This window comes from Glossina fuscipes, unplaced genomic scaffold (assembly GCF_014805625.2).
Source record: "Glossina fuscipes isolate IAEA_lab_2018 unplaced genomic scaffold, Yale_Gfus_2 155, whole genome shotgun sequence".
Lineage (NCBI taxonomy): Eukaryota > Metazoa > Arthropoda > Insecta > Diptera > Glossinidae > Glossina > Glossina fuscipes.
In genome coordinates this window covers 1,104,044-1,119,126 of record NW_023998498.1, presented here as the reverse complement: position 1 = coordinate 1,119,126, position 15,083 = coordinate 1,104,044, and the positions used below count along the sequence as shown (strand labels likewise).

The following is a 15,083-nucleotide window of genomic DNA, read 5'->3' as shown; positions in this document are numbered from 1 at the left end:
GTCATTTCTTTTTTTCGCTCAAAAGAAAAGATTAAGGGGTTTCATGTGATCGTGAATGGTTGAATTCGAGAAATTCAATTTCCTAGTGATCTCATAAGGTGTTATTCGATCGTTCGCATCAATAGATGCCTTTATTTTGCTGTTATTTTGCTTATGTTTGCTGTTAATTTTTAGTGAGTTTCCAAAACGTGATGCATCTTCAAGGGAACGAAATGTTATGAACCAGCTTTGGCGTCAGCGTTGTGGCACATCCTCTGTATGCATATTCAATAGTTTTTCTTCTTGTTTGAACAGCACTTTTGTCTTTTCGATAGTAAAAAAAACGGAAAATGTATTGAACTTTTCATATTTGAAAGAGCACCAAACAAAAGCTATTGCTTGAAATCAAATAAACAAACAAATGATTATAGCGGCAACGCGGTCTAATCGTGAATTTGCCCCCGACCAAAAGCAATTACATATTCTTTAAGAAAAAAAAAAACAGAAAAGCAAAATGATTTTCCGAACAAACCATTACATTTGCTTTTATCTATCAAAAGGCTTTCGACTCCTTTTCAGCCGAAATAACAACCCTGTGTTTGAAATAAGTCTAAATTCTATTTTTATTTTAAATAGCGAAGACTTTGACTATGAATTTTCAACAGACGACTGTGTACAATATTTCTTCAAATATTTCTCTGTATACTCATATTGAAAGGGGCCACAGTTTGGACAAGTAATGTAAATACAAACTGTTTGTGTGAGCATTTTCATAACATCATTGGAATGTGAACCGTTATCAATATTTTCATTCCGTTTGTAACTTCTAGTCATTTTAGAAACGAAGCGATCAATCGCAAACGTATCTAGAAGTCGGCTTAAGCTAAGTGAAACGCAATATGCATAAGACTTAAATATAAGATAAAGACATGGCAAATAAATTTTAATATCGTCGAATTAATTCGCAACATACGGACGCAGCGAATGGACGGGAAATTCATATTTATCGATAAGAATGAAATCTTTTGAATAAAAAAAAAATGACTTAAAGTAAAATATAATGATTACAATATAATAACCTAGGGTGCAATTAAAATGCTTTTTAAGCAATAAGTACTAGAAGTTGTGAAGTATTTAGTGAATTATAAGTACCGGCATAATGTTATTCACATAATTGCTCCGATGATAGTAAAAAGAAAATATAGGACAAAATTTGAAAATCACCAGCAGTGAATTTACATAAATTTTGGTCTTTTATCTAAAGTCCAATAAAACTCACTTCTTACTTATAAAAAAAAAAAGTCAAATGTCTTTTATCACTAGTTTATTTAATTATTTATAAATTTTCGTTCATATATAAATTCATATCCAGTTTGCTTAGACGCTATTAGTTGTTCGATTATTCATTGAATTAATTATCTAAATTAAATTGAAAAATTTTTTAATAAAAAGTAAAAGAAGAAGAATCATGAGAAAAATTCAAAAATTCCTTGTTTTACTTACAATAATGATATGTAATTGTTACGCTTTAGAGAACGGTTTAGCGCGTACTCCTCCCATGGGCTGGATGCATTGGGAACGTTATCGCTGCATTACCGACTGTTCCAAGTATCCAGATGAGTGCATCAGGTGAATATTTATATGACAAATATTTTCTTCGCGTCTGTTAAAATTCTCAAGTATATTGAAAGAAAATTTATTAATTTTCTTATAACCATTTTCATATTGTGTTTACAAATAAACAGTGATGGTTTTTATACCCAAAAGCTATACGAAAAGCTTGACGGGATATAATAATTTTGTCAAACGCTGTGCAACGCTCAGAAGAAAGCTTCAGAGAGGCTATAAAACAGATACCGTTAACCATAAATAATTAGCACTTGGGCCTTTTTGGCATAAAATGGCTTACATTTCCAAAAAGTGTATTCCAAAAATCAAGCTACGTAGTGCAAATTCGGTAAGGTGGATTTCTAAGTCAATTCATTGTTGTGAGCCAATTTTCGGCCTAAAATATTACAAATTTGATCTTTTCATATTCATTATATCAAAACGTTTGGAATGCCTAGAAGAGAACATCAGACAGTACACAAAGTATATATATTCTTGATCAGCATCAAATTCTAAATCGATTTAAGCATGTCCGTCTGTTCGTCTGTGTAATGTCTGTTGCAAGTATTGTCCTGTCCGCAAAAATGAAGCTATTGACTTCAAACTTGGCAGAAGTCTATAGTGTTAAGTAAACTGAGAAAAGTCTGTTTTTCAAAAGGAATAGAAATTTAGTTTTTTGGTCATTATTCAAAAACTACAGTGGATAAATCAATGTTATACGGGCGATGCTCTACTTTCTGTACAAAAAAGCCTTTTTAGAGAAATTTTCCAATTTTTAATACAATATAAAATTTTATTTGGTATCTCCCTTTTTTATTTATAATATATATTTATTTTTTTGGTAATTTCTCACTCGATTTCAATTTTTCACCAAGCTCTTTGGGCACTTGTAAAATGGCTTTGATTTTTCGCCAAAAGCTTTAGCTGGCTTTTTTCCTTTACAATTTCTATAAAAGAAAGTACATCTTACTCTCTAAACTAAAAGAAATGGCATAGCAATGTAACTGAGATCTGTTAAATGGTAAAGCAATGTAACTGAGATCTGTTAAATGGTAAAGCAATGTAACTGATATCTGTTAAATTCTTTTCTTTGCTTGATCTGCATAAATCGGAAAAAGTTAGCTACTCTACTCAGGTCGGCTAACTAGATATGCTTAAGGCGGTACCGAGATATTTTATACTGGTTATTGACACTCGTCATCTCACGTTCAACAGTTTGTCGACCCAAATTTGCTAATTCATACCACTCACGGTTGATAGCCCATTCTCAGTCTTTACTATTGCCGTAGGAAATCACGTCGCCTTTCGAAAGCCATTAAACATAAACAAACATAAGCAAACATGAACATAAACAAAGTAAAAATGTTGCGAGGAGAATTTTTCTGAGTTTTTGTTTATATTCATAGAAATTCCACCAGCTTTTGTTTAGATTCCTAGGACAAGTGGCAGCTTTTGTTTAAATCAAATAATTTTGTTCTTCTCTTTGTTTTTTTTCGTTTTTGCTGATTTTTGTCAATTACTTTATGAAAGCATAATTTTGGGGTTTATTGAAAATCAATACCAGAAATTTGAAAGTCTAATAATTATTGGCTGCAGACTTTAAAGCAATTTTGATAAAGGTTAAAAACTACAGGCAATTTTACTATACATGTTTATGGCTGTGATCAGGGGCTCTCACTAAAAAGGTATGCTTTAATTTTATGTATTAAGGCTTGTCTGCTGCTTGGTGAAACTTGATCAATGGCAAACATGTAAGAATATGTTTTAATTATCAACGTTTAGGACGCCAGCATGTTGTTAAGATTACAATATTTCTTATACGGAAAGAGGTTTGTAAATGAAATGGCCCGGGATATATTTCAGTGACCCTTCGGCTCGGCATGCAAGTTTATCATAGTCTTTTAATCCACAATTTCGAATTTTGGGATTTAGTAAAGAACTGGGCTATTTTTAATCTTTGATTTATGAATTTACAAATCTCTACCCATTAAAATAAAATATTATCTAAGGAAAAAATGCCAATTACTCTAATATTTTCAATGCAATCTTCTGTCCACATCCATAACCTATTCGTCCAACAACAACGAAATTAAATTCGTTAGAAGTTATAACCCGTGTAGAAGCATGATGTCGCTCCTTGGTAAGCCAGGCCTATCATTGCTCCTCAGGCTCCCCTCTTGGCTAGACGGTCAGCTAAGCTTCACTGCATTCGATAACTGAATGTTCGAGTACGCGATATTGGTGCATCTCATGGCGCTTCGGGTTTGAATGTACTCCAGCATAAGCTTAGAAGTTATTGCAAGCCCTTTAAGGGTGCTTTAGACTAGCCCGAATGTCGGAGTGAAGGCAGATTAGCTCCTGCATTGTCTTTTTACACGTTCTGATGCACAGGCTTAACTTGCTTGAAGCAGGAGTAAAGTAAACTGATTATTTGATTAGAGATCCAAAAAAATATATGCATTCTGCTTTTTAATACTAATCTTTTATTTATTAAAATATTTTCATATAAATAATTAGTACTCATTGTATATAAATCATTAAGATTAATGGAAAAATGTTTATGACTCCTGTGTTTAGTTAGGTTTTTGATCTAGTTTTGTAGTTTTCTTTTTCATGTCTGTCATTTTCATCATAGATGAAACAAAATGCTTAACTATTAATTATCTTTTCATTGTAGTGAGCAATTATTTAAAAGAACGTCTGATTATTTAGTGTCCGAGGGTTATGCTGATCTTGGATACGAGTATATTATTATAGACGATTGCTGGTTGGAGAAAACGCGTGATAATATTACCGAAAAGTTAATTGAAGATCGTGAGCGATTTCCTAGCGGACTAAAAGCTTTGGCCGATTATGTAAGTTTACCGTAAAAACAGATCTTTTGTTTAAATTGTTTTAACTATTTTTTCTTCTTATTCCGCATAGATTCATGGCAAAGGTTTAAAATTCGGTTTGTATCAGGATTTTGGTACGCAGACGTGCGCCGGATATCCGGGTGTTATTAAACATATGGCCTTAGATGCTCAAAGCTTTGCTGATTGGGATGTTGATTATGTGAAGTTAGATGGTTGTTATGCTGATATTAATGAAATGGATAAAGGTTATCCAGAATTCGGGAGACTATTGAATAGAACTGGCAGGCCAATGGTTTATTCATGTAGTTGGCCTGTTTATCAAGAAGATAAAGGAAAATTGGTACGTTTTTTCACGCTTCTTGTTACTAAAGATCTTATAGAGTAGTAAGATTTTTTATCTGCTTTAGCCTAACTATGAAGCTTTAAAGAAACATTGCAATTTATGGCGCAACTGGCAAGACATTGACGATTCGTTAGAATCAGTATTCAAAATAATGGATTATTTTTCGAAAAATCAAGATCGTATTCAACCGCACGCTGGACCTGGTCATTGGAATGATCCTGATATGGTAAACGTTTTACATATAACGCAAAATTATTGTTTCAATTGCTTTTCAGTTGATTTTAGGTAACTACGGACTGTCATACGACCAAAGTAAATTACAAATGGCTGTTTGGTCCATATTAGCAGCACCCTTAATAATGTCGAATGATTTAAAGACTGTACGGCCCGAAATTAGAGAAATTTTACAGAATAAGTAAATTAGTTTCTACTGAAGTATCAAATATTCCTAGAATACTTAAAATGTATATATTTCCAGGCATATTATTGCTGTCGATCAAGATCCTTTGGGCATACAGGGACGTCGTCTACTTTTGAAAAAGGACATTGAGGTAGAATTAAAATAGTTGCCATTCATTGATTGCCTTTTTTTTCATAAATTTCTTACGAACTTAGGTTTGGTCACGACCCATTATTCCGGTACGAACTGACGGCAATCAATCTTACGCAGTCGCTTTTGTTAGTCGTCGCAGCGATGGTGCACCTTATGCTATTAGTTTCCGTCTCAACGAATTGAATCTTGTATCTGACAAAGGTTACATTGTAACGGTAAGTATTAATTCCTACAATTATTACTTTTATTCAGATAAAAGGAGTTGTTATTGTTATACCCTACACCGACGTATTTTGCTCCAACACCAAACGCTATTGAATATGATTCAAATCAACCACTGCCTATAACCAAGGTCTAAAAGAATTTAAGACACATCCATCACCTCTTATTGACTGAGTTAGAATCACTTTCTTAATCAATCTAAGCTTGTCTGTTTCTCCGTCGGTGTTGTATTGTTGTGTTCAATCTATGAGTCCAAATTTTTTACATATTTTGGATGGGTTTCGATACACTGACGGGTTTAGGCAATAGTCTTTTGAAAGAGGTTTTCATCGGGCCACTTTTTCAGGCGCTTCCCATATAAAACCCTACTTTGAAATGTTGTTGTTTAAATAACTGTACAAAGCGAAGTGGTGTAGGGTATTTAATAGTGTTTTTACCTTTTTTACCTTTACCTTTACTTTAATGGTATTTTTTAAATGTTTTATTTAAAAAAGTATTTCTTTTGAATTCCTTAGGATTTATATGATAACAACAGATTCGTTGGTAATTTTCGACCGGCGGATGTTTTCAAAACTCGCGTGATTCCAAATGGTAAGTTTAAACACACATTGCACACAATCTCCTTATTATCAATCATTTCTAATTACATTATTTTGCCTCTTCTTTCAGGCGTTACTTTTTTTAAATTTGAAGTTTCATTTTTTTAATAAATTTTTAAATAAATTTAACAAAATGAACTGAAATTATTACTACATTATCAATATGCTTAAATTTTATATAATTTCCTTTGAGATAGGGTAAGCAAATGGAATAATAGAAATGTCCTAAGGCACGCATCGTAATATTTTTTTAAAGCATTTCATTATTTAATCTCTGGACACTACAATCAAATCAATGTCATATGTTAACGTTTTAGCTTACTGTACCAATTTACCAATGGTTTTTGTTTTGATTTTGCAAATGATTTTTTAAATTAGATAACGTTGTTGAGTTCACGGCGCGGCAAAGACCGTGTTCTTTTAATAATTACTTATCACTCCATATTGCCTTGCGGAAGAATATCGCCACGGCTTTCAACAAAGAGAAGCGGTGAAAGTATAACTGAAGAAGAACACGGCCTGATTAAAGTCCATATTTAATTTGGCTATTCGCATGTTTTCTATTGTAAGCTTTCATTCTGTGTTAAGCGAAACTTTTAGCTACGCTACAAGAGGAAAAATATATTAAACCTTGAAGTAATAGAAGCAAGAAGAGAGAACTATTATTGCCGTTAAGAGCGATCGTTACCTGTAACGTTACGTGGTTACTTGATCATAAAGTAGATTGAAACTCCATTCACTTGATAATATATGTTTGCCCTTCTGCCTGTCGCACAACTCCGCACAAACTAATTGTACCTTGTATCACAAGTGGTATAGGTGCAATAATATAATATGTTTATACCAGAATCCTAATGGTGTAAGGGTATATTAAGTTTCTCCGCATGTATGCAACGCACCGAACAACTGCATATGGGCACATCTTTTAATGTAACGATTGACAGTCACTTTCCGCATCGATCAAAGTTTGTCCATAGGAAGTGGTCGATCCGAACCGTTTTCAGTAGGATTCATCTTGGGTCAGAACACGAATCGACCGGTATAAAAAGAAGATGGCTCTACCTCAGTTCCTTCTGGATGTTGCATACATCCGCACAAACTTAATATACACATTTGTACCATAAATGGCGATAGGATACGCTATAAAATTAAATGCTAGTCGAGATCGTTAAAATGAGTATATTTAAAATTATTAAGGCTTTGTCTTATTATATAGTATAATATATTCATAGGAATACGGTTTCTTTTTATTTTGTTCTTCATTTATTTAAGCTCTTCGAACTTTTCACATTATTACGATACAACGCAAGAGAAATTATTGTCGAGTTTATGTATTTCATTAACATGTTCGTTTTGCTAGAGAGACAAGGAAACATAGAATAGAAAGAGATGAGAAACCATGACCAATAATCAAAATCCAATTTGCAATATAAAAGTGTTTTCTTAAATGTACACAAGCGTAGATATATACAATATTCTTCCCAACCTCCGACTTCCCATTTTCACTTCTTAAAATTAAAAAAAAAAAAAACTTATAAACATAAATGTCTCGATAGCTTATTACTATACTGCTATAGCTATCAAAGTTTTAAATTATTATATTTTAACGATGTTGTGCAGCCTTAAAATTGTTCCATGCTCAGTGTGCTCCATTGGATATAAGCGGTGTGCGTTCGTAAGTGCGCCGATGCATTTCATCGACACTTTTGAGGTAGTAGGTCCCCGGGAATAGGGCATTAATGCTGCCGGTTGGTGTGTAGGGCGCAGCATGATTATTTTTCTCCCGTATCTCCATAAGTTCAGCAAATATTTCTGGTTTAACTTTTTTGCGCACATTAAGCATTGGCACAATATGGTCAAGTTTTTCCATGAACTGTTCTAAGACTGCCGTACTTTTTGTTACTTTCAATGAGTACATAGATGCCGCCAGTCCCGATCCGTACGAAAAGACTCCAATACGTTTGCCTACCAGCTGATCGGGTTTTGAATTCACCAGCAACGATATGAGTCCTGAATATACCGAGGGAGTATACATGTTGCCAACTTGATTAGCTACCAGTAAAGATTTCTTGGTTTTATTTTCAAACACATTAGCAAATTGTGTCATAAAAGCTTTCTCTATATCACGATTAAAATAAGTTGCCTCAAAGGTGGCTTTATTGAAACGCTCTAAGCCTGGATAAATAATTCCACGTTTTGCCTCATCCGCCATTAAAAGGAAATCATTAAACACTAATCGAGCTACCGATTTCTGTACAAGTTTACAGAAAGGCGTATGAAATAGTAGAGCATCAAAATTATCCAAACCTAAGATTTCAGCATATGGATATTTCTTTTCAAATTTCTTACGATACAGCTGATAGCATTTATCTAAGGCTGACAGGTAACACTGAATCGATAATTTGCCATCGACTGTTGGATATTCGGAACTTAGATCAGGCTTATAGAAATCATACACGTGTGTCATATGTGTGGCTCTTAAACCTCTTTCGAAAGTAAGAGGAGCATTTGGTCCCAAAAGCATAGCAATTGCACCTGCACCACCTGTAGGCCGCGCAGGGCCTTTTGCGTAGACCGCTATATCCGCGCACACCGCCAAAGCGTAACGGCCGTCCCAGCTGGACGATTCAATCCAGTTGATTGAATTGAATAAGGCCGCCGTTCCGCCATAACAAGCATTTGTGGTATCAATACCTTCGATATCCGTATTATTGCTATCAGCAAATAACTGCATTAGTACTGACTTTACCGATTTCGATTTGTCAACAATAGTCTCAGTTCCGACTTCTAATCGGCCGATTTCGATAGGCTCAATGCGATGCCTTTCAAGCAGTCGCGAAACAACCGTGAGACATAAAGAATTTACATCTTCACGATCCGAGCAGAAACCCATTTTGTCTTGGCCTAAGCCAATTGTATATTTGCCAGCCGATACCCCATCATATTCTTCCAATTCTGTTTGATCGACGTATTGATACGGGAAAATAATCTCAATCGCTAAGATACCCACATTCTCCGGCCACATTCTTTTAATATTTCCTCTTGTTCCTCCTTAACAAAAAAAAAAATTAATAATAAAATTAAATCTGAAATTAGAAAATGAAAACAACATCAATTACCAAATATGCCAGACTGTGCAGATCGTTTTAAAAGCACACAAAACTTGATGATCACAACAGAGAAAATAAACAATTAAAATTTCAATTTGTTTATATTAAGAATTTAATTTTGCAATCAAATAAAGATCTGACTAAAGAAAATTTTTAGAGAACTTTCAAATATTTTTAATCTTCAATAACGAACGATGAACCGCAAGCCAATTGTTAAAGTATGGCTAAAATATTTTCATTTAGTTCGTTTAAAGGATTTAATCTGCCGTTGGAAAAGGTACCGCACTTTCTTATAGAGTGCAAATGAATGCCAGAAAAAGAAACAAAAAGAAGGAAAACAAACTTTCACTTGACAATTTTTTATAAAAGTATAATTATTGGTTGGACAATTATAACACACAGCAAGAGCTATCAGTACAACGAACCTAAAGAAGAAAGTCTCGCAATCGTTTCAAGCCGAATTTCCAGCATTTGGCTTTTTAAGTTATGGCAATAAGTAAGCCGATCAAGTAAATGTGTAAGCATTTGATTGCTATTTAGATAAATACGTTGAAAGTATCGTTTTTTTTCGATGTTATTTCATTTTATAAGATTTAATTTAATTTGCTTTCGCGTCTAATTGGAATCTGCTAATCGATTATTTTACTTGCCTACATCCGATCACGAGTAAAAGTTGGGCCTATGTCAACTCTTTCTGTGCGTTGCATGCATTCGCACAAACTAAATACACCCTTGTACTGTAAGTGACATCTATATATATATACATATGAAAGCAAAGGCTTGCGTTTCCATAAATCTTTTTGCTTACTGCGGACATCGATCGGAATCGGTCCAGTTAATTAATGAGATGATTCGAAATTTTAAGATAAGACTTCTTTTCCATTGTTTTTTAATGTGACCAATCACTCATGGCATGTCTGCTATTTGTGGAACACGGTGACGGCCAAAAAGAAATGTGAAAAGAGAAGTAGATAGGAAAAGTAATGGCGCAGCCAATCGGTGAGTGTTACGTCTTTACCGACTGAGCACTGACTATAGCTACGATCTTTTGCAACTGCTTGATGAGAATAATCAGAATGGACTTTTGGTCCATTAATAACTGTGGTCGGAATCTGCTCTGTCCTCACACCTAATCTACGGAAGCTAGCAAGTTTCTGCTTTTTTTCCGTTGTCTTTGCATGAAATGAACGGGCAGAAAATCTCATTGTGGAATTTTCGACGCTTACTTATGGGCGCCATCGAAAGAAAAACAAACTTAGTGCGCCGTGTGCTGACGGATATTTTGTTTTGAGCCATTTGTAGTTTCATATCTTCCCTTTTTCATATATATATTTTTTTTCGTTAGACATCCCAATGACGAGGAAAATTTGATCAGCTTTTCGCATATTTGGGTATTGAGTCAGATTAACAAATCGAACCCTTGTCGATTAAATTTCATTCTCAAAATATGAGAATATCTCTGATTAAAAATGGGAATGTGTTCACCAAATGAGTACAAGAGGACAAACAACCCTGCCGTAAATTCAGTGAAAACTTCAAAGGAGTAATCACGTATTAAAATTAAGCTTTCGCTATTGTTTTTTCCAAACAGCTGAATACAAAAGCGAAAGCTAACTCTCAGCTATGTGATCATCTAGAAGTAAGTACACAAGCTTGGCTTTATGGTGTTCATGGTCGTCTTACGTATTTTTGCGTACGTTTTTTTCAAATCCGTTTTTTTTATTTGTATTTAGATATTTTAGATATATTGGCGTTTAAAATTTAAATTCAATACTTGACACAAGCGTTTAAATGGTAACTGTTTGTATGAAAATAAATTAAACAACTGACAGATCGTTAGCAAAAATTGAATGCAAGTAAGTTAAGGTGAAAAAACTACAATATCAAGTAAAATAGTGACGCACATAAAGAGGTCTTAGCTTGTCTATTATCTGTCTAATCGTTTCAAATCATTAACCTTTGTTCACATTTTGGAACTTTTTAAACAACTAATAAAAAAAATTTATTCTTGCTTTTATCTTTCGTCGTTCCAATCGTCAATTCAATGATATCATATCATTTCGTTTCTTTTTAAATATGAGTCTCACTGCTTGGGCAAATGGTTGCAATGAAATTAAATATTACAAACAATTAAGAAAAAATATACAGTTTGCGTTCTTCATATTTGCCGTTTTTAGAAGAATATTATTAACGTGCAAGGTATATTTGATATTTTAAATGTGTGGAACGCCAAAAAATAACCAGCGAAAGTGGCGTAAAATGCCTGTAGATTTTACCTTTTTTTATACCCTACACTACTCGTGCCGCAGGGTATACTTTTATTAAGCTTACCTATTCAGAACCGTAATCTGAAGTTGTGTTCAAGCTACAGGTCGCAATTTATGAGATATTTTGATGAAATTTGGTACAGTGACGTACAGTACGGGACAAACGCTATTGAAAATGGTTCTGAGCGGTTCACATTTTTGACCACTCTCCGTCTAGCACCGTATTCTGAAAACTTATTATATGGGAAAAAATTTTAATTTTCAAAACTACTCAGCAAAAGTGGCTAAGTAGTAGTATTTGGGCGTTCCAACTTGGTATGAAAACTCTGGACCCGCTGAGGCAATTTTTGAACCCTTTCATACAACGAAAACTAAATTTCATAAGACAAAAAGTATAATTTTCAATATTTCATGATGAAAATTATATCATAATAGTAGTTTAACAAAAAAATACAAACTGTACCAAATTTGGACTATATTTTGGAATATATCTGGTAATAAAAACTAACCCTTAATAGTAATTTCATACAAAAATTAGAGTTGTTTTAGACATTGTGAGGTAAGGTATTTGACGGTGGCCTTGCTGGACCATAATGTTCTTACTTATTATCGATGAAAATAGTGAGTGTTTGTCCGTCCGTCTATGATTTTTCTCTCTTTCATTCGAACTGAATGATATTTTTCTTTCGTCTTGAAGGCTATAGAGGCAAAATGTGTTGTTTAAGTTTATAATGGTGTAGGCCTCCAGGGGAACCAGCCATTTAAAACAATTGGCAACGCGCCCATCACGGTACCTCAAAAAAATTTATTCAAATTAATCCCTTTTATTTCTGAGAGGAACTTTTCTAATATCCTTGATGCGGAGAAAGGAGAATAAATATTTTCAATAGTTACATTCTAACAAGTGGTCGCTCATTTACTTCTGCGTTAAAATGCCAGAATTCGAAGTTCGCTCATTTACTTTTCCTTTAACTTGCCAGAATTCGAAGTTCGCTTATTTACTTTTCCTTTAACTTGCCAGAATTCGAAGTTCGCTCATTTACTTCTTTCTTCTTCTATTTTCTTTCAATATTCGTAAAAACAAATTGAATTTGAATTACCAAGCCACATAAATTGAGAATAAACCGACAGATAATCGAAGGAAGGAACGTCAGACGTCCCTTCATAGAAGCTACTTATCTTTGTTGCGTTGTTTAGTATCGAATTAATTTTTATGACGCTTCTAATGAATACCACTAAAAATATAAGAGACTGTAGCCTATTTTATAATAGCAACTAAAGGTGTAAAAGCCAACGAAATATTTCTTGTCTTAAAAGAAAAAGATTAAATAAAAATAAATTTATTCCTGTCAAAGTCTACAGCTCTTAAACATTTGTAAAATGAATAGCTTCAGTCAGTTCTTCGCCACGTTCTGTTAATGAGTTGCTAGATTATAATTTAAATATGCGTTATAAATTTTTACGTTTAGTCCATTATTCCGTGAATAAGTTTGGTAAAATTGTTGTTAGTCTGTAGGCATTCTTCACACTTTCTTTAACTAAATACATATATTGCTACGTCTATTAACTCTTCACCTGGAACTAGGTTTACTTTCCCTCCATTCGTAGAGTCTAGTAGATAAGAAACGCAATTATCAGATCGGCATACTGGAATTCGATTCTTAGTGCTGAATCATACTCCGATTACGATTGGCCCGTGACTACGACTATAGCGAAAAATATAGTACTTGTTCACAAATCTCCCAGCCAGGAGCTTCAGACTCCATCCTTCTTTCCTCACTTCTTTTCTTCCAGTACCTATGTATGTTGATATTTGCTTCCGCTTGCGGATATTAGGTCAAAAAAAATATTTCATATAGTTTTTTCACGTTAAGTTCAAAATTATTTTTTTATATCCTTTACCTACGTATGGGACAACAGAAGGAAACCTGCATCTGGAACAAACAGAAGGAAATCTGCATTTAAACTGCGTCAATTTCTGAATCCATTTAAGTATGTTCGTGTGTGTATTTGCGGTAAAAATTTTCCTATTGGCTTCAAATTCTATGCAAATTGCTTATCCACGCCTACGATACAGCACAACCATTCTGCTTTCAAAAGCAATAAAATTGGGTATTGGCCTTAATACTCATATTCAGTTTGTCAAAAAAGATTGCCAGTCACTTTGTTTTTCAAGTCTTTTTGTTGGTCGTGTCTCCTTATCGAGCTTTAGTAGGGTAAGCTTGGCTCACGTTGTAAATTTGGAGGGAAATTTGAAAGAACCGCAACTGTAATGCTTGGTTATTAACATACATAGATATAAGAACTATGCAAGACATACAAATATGTCTATAGATACCTATTTCAACGAAAACCATTTGGGCTGATTAATGGCATAAAAGAAATGACTGTTGACATAATCGTGCGCTGCAAAGTGAAAGCTAGTGTGAACGAAATCATTGAATAAAATCAAATTGATCATTTTGCCAGCAACAAATGGACGATTACTCGGCTTTATTTTACATAGAGTCCTTCATCTGGCGTATAGCATAACTATGCATATTACTAACCCTATGATTTGTTTACAACACTTACGCTAAAATAAAACTATTTATTTTTTTGTTAACATTGTACTTATTAATCCATTGCAATTCTTATCATTTGACGCTAAACAGTATATAAAAACCTTTCTGTTTGAATTTGTTTATTAAACTCACGTTGGACTTGAGCCTCATTTAATTAGTAATCGACTAAATTAGTAAACAGCTAGAAAAACAAAGAATAACACTGAATATTTTATCATTTTAATACTAAATAGCTATTGATTAGAAATTTGCTGCAATTGGTACGAATTTAGTTATATCACTTTTTGTTTTAACGTTGCTTTAGTACATGCATACGTATATTTTTTTTAGTTCTCTTTTTTGTGTTATATGTACATATGGGCATTTTTCTACGTTTATATGCCAATGCATTTTCACACACGTGTATGTATATGGAGAAGAAAAATCCATCCTACCATCCCATAACAAACTTTCACTTTATATTAATTAAAAAAGAAATTTCACTATTTCAAAATAAATCACCTTTGTTATTATCTCTCCTTATCACTTAAATTTACCTTTTTTACGATTTTATTCTTTTATTAACTGAATTGACTTTTTCAATTATCGTTTTTGTTATTTATTCAATAAAAAAAATTAATTAAAATTGGCACTGCATATATAATTAAAAATGTGACATGTAAATAAATTCCTACATAAACTGTTCAATTGGAAAGAGAGCATTTGCTTGCAAACCGCTGATTTTTATGGTAGATTTAATAGCAGGTATTGCCAGAAATAAATTATTTGCTTCTATTATAAAAGGATTGCCTTTTATAAGCAATATCATATTTAGAAAAATGGGAATTTAGTGATTAAGACAAATGCCATAAATGTAGAGTTGAATCATTTTATATTTGTTGATGTTAAGTTTTTTAATTTCTCTCTAAGCTCAAGTAAGGGCTTAAGCGTTGCTTTATTTTCAACAAGCTGCGGCTTTATTGTACTCATTTACATTGATTTCC

The 15,083-nt window shown here is 33.4% G+C and overlaps 2 protein-coding genes across 6 annotated transcripts; one reads left to right on the top strand and one right to left on the bottom strand.

Annotated features, from left to right (window-relative positions):
* The first annotated feature begins 922 nt into the window (after window positions 1-922).
* LOC119641636 (alpha-N-acetylgalactosaminidase) lies at window positions 923-7,317 on the top strand. 4 transcript variants are annotated; one of them, XM_038040418.1, is made up of 9 exons: window positions 923-1,029; window positions 1,352-1,608; window positions 4,265-4,442; window positions 4,513-4,782; window positions 4,850-5,011; window positions 5,061-5,200; window positions 5,264-5,336; window positions 5,401-5,553; window positions 6,076-7,317. In XM_038040418.1, the coding sequence occupies exons 2-9, from the start codon at window positions 1,448-1,450 to the stop codon at window positions 6,265-6,267; spliced, it is 1,329 nt and encodes a 442-aa protein (XP_037896346.1). In that variant the 5' UTR covers window positions 923-1,029; window positions 1,352-1,447; the 3' UTR covers window positions 6,268-7,317. The 4 variants fall into 4 exon arrangements, with proteins under 4 accessions (XP_037896346.1, XP_037896345.1, XP_037896344.1 ...); XM_038040417.1 differs by having other exon boundaries at window positions 923-1,127; XM_038040416.1 differs by having other exon boundaries at window positions 923-1,167.
* An 82-nt stretch (window positions 7,318-7,399) lies between these two features.
* On the bottom strand, window positions 7,400-14,651 carry LOC119641635 (hydroxymethylglutaryl-CoA synthase 1). 2 transcript variants are annotated; one of them, XM_038040415.1, is made up of 2 exons: window positions 14,637-14,651; window positions 7,400-9,210 (listed from the first exon to the last, which is right to left on the bottom strand). In XM_038040415.1, exon 2 carries the CDS (start codon window positions 9,182-9,184, stop codon window positions 7,799-7,801), a length of 1,386 nt encoding a protein of 461 aa, XP_037896343.1. In that variant the 5' UTR covers window positions 9,185-9,210; window positions 14,637-14,651; the 3' UTR covers window positions 7,400-7,798. The 2 variants fall into 2 exon arrangements, with proteins under 2 accessions (XP_037896343.1, XP_037896341.1); XM_038040413.1 differs by lacking the exon at window positions 14,637-14,651 and adding an exon at window positions 9,279-9,330.
* Window positions 14,652-15,083: the final 432 nt, after the last annotated feature.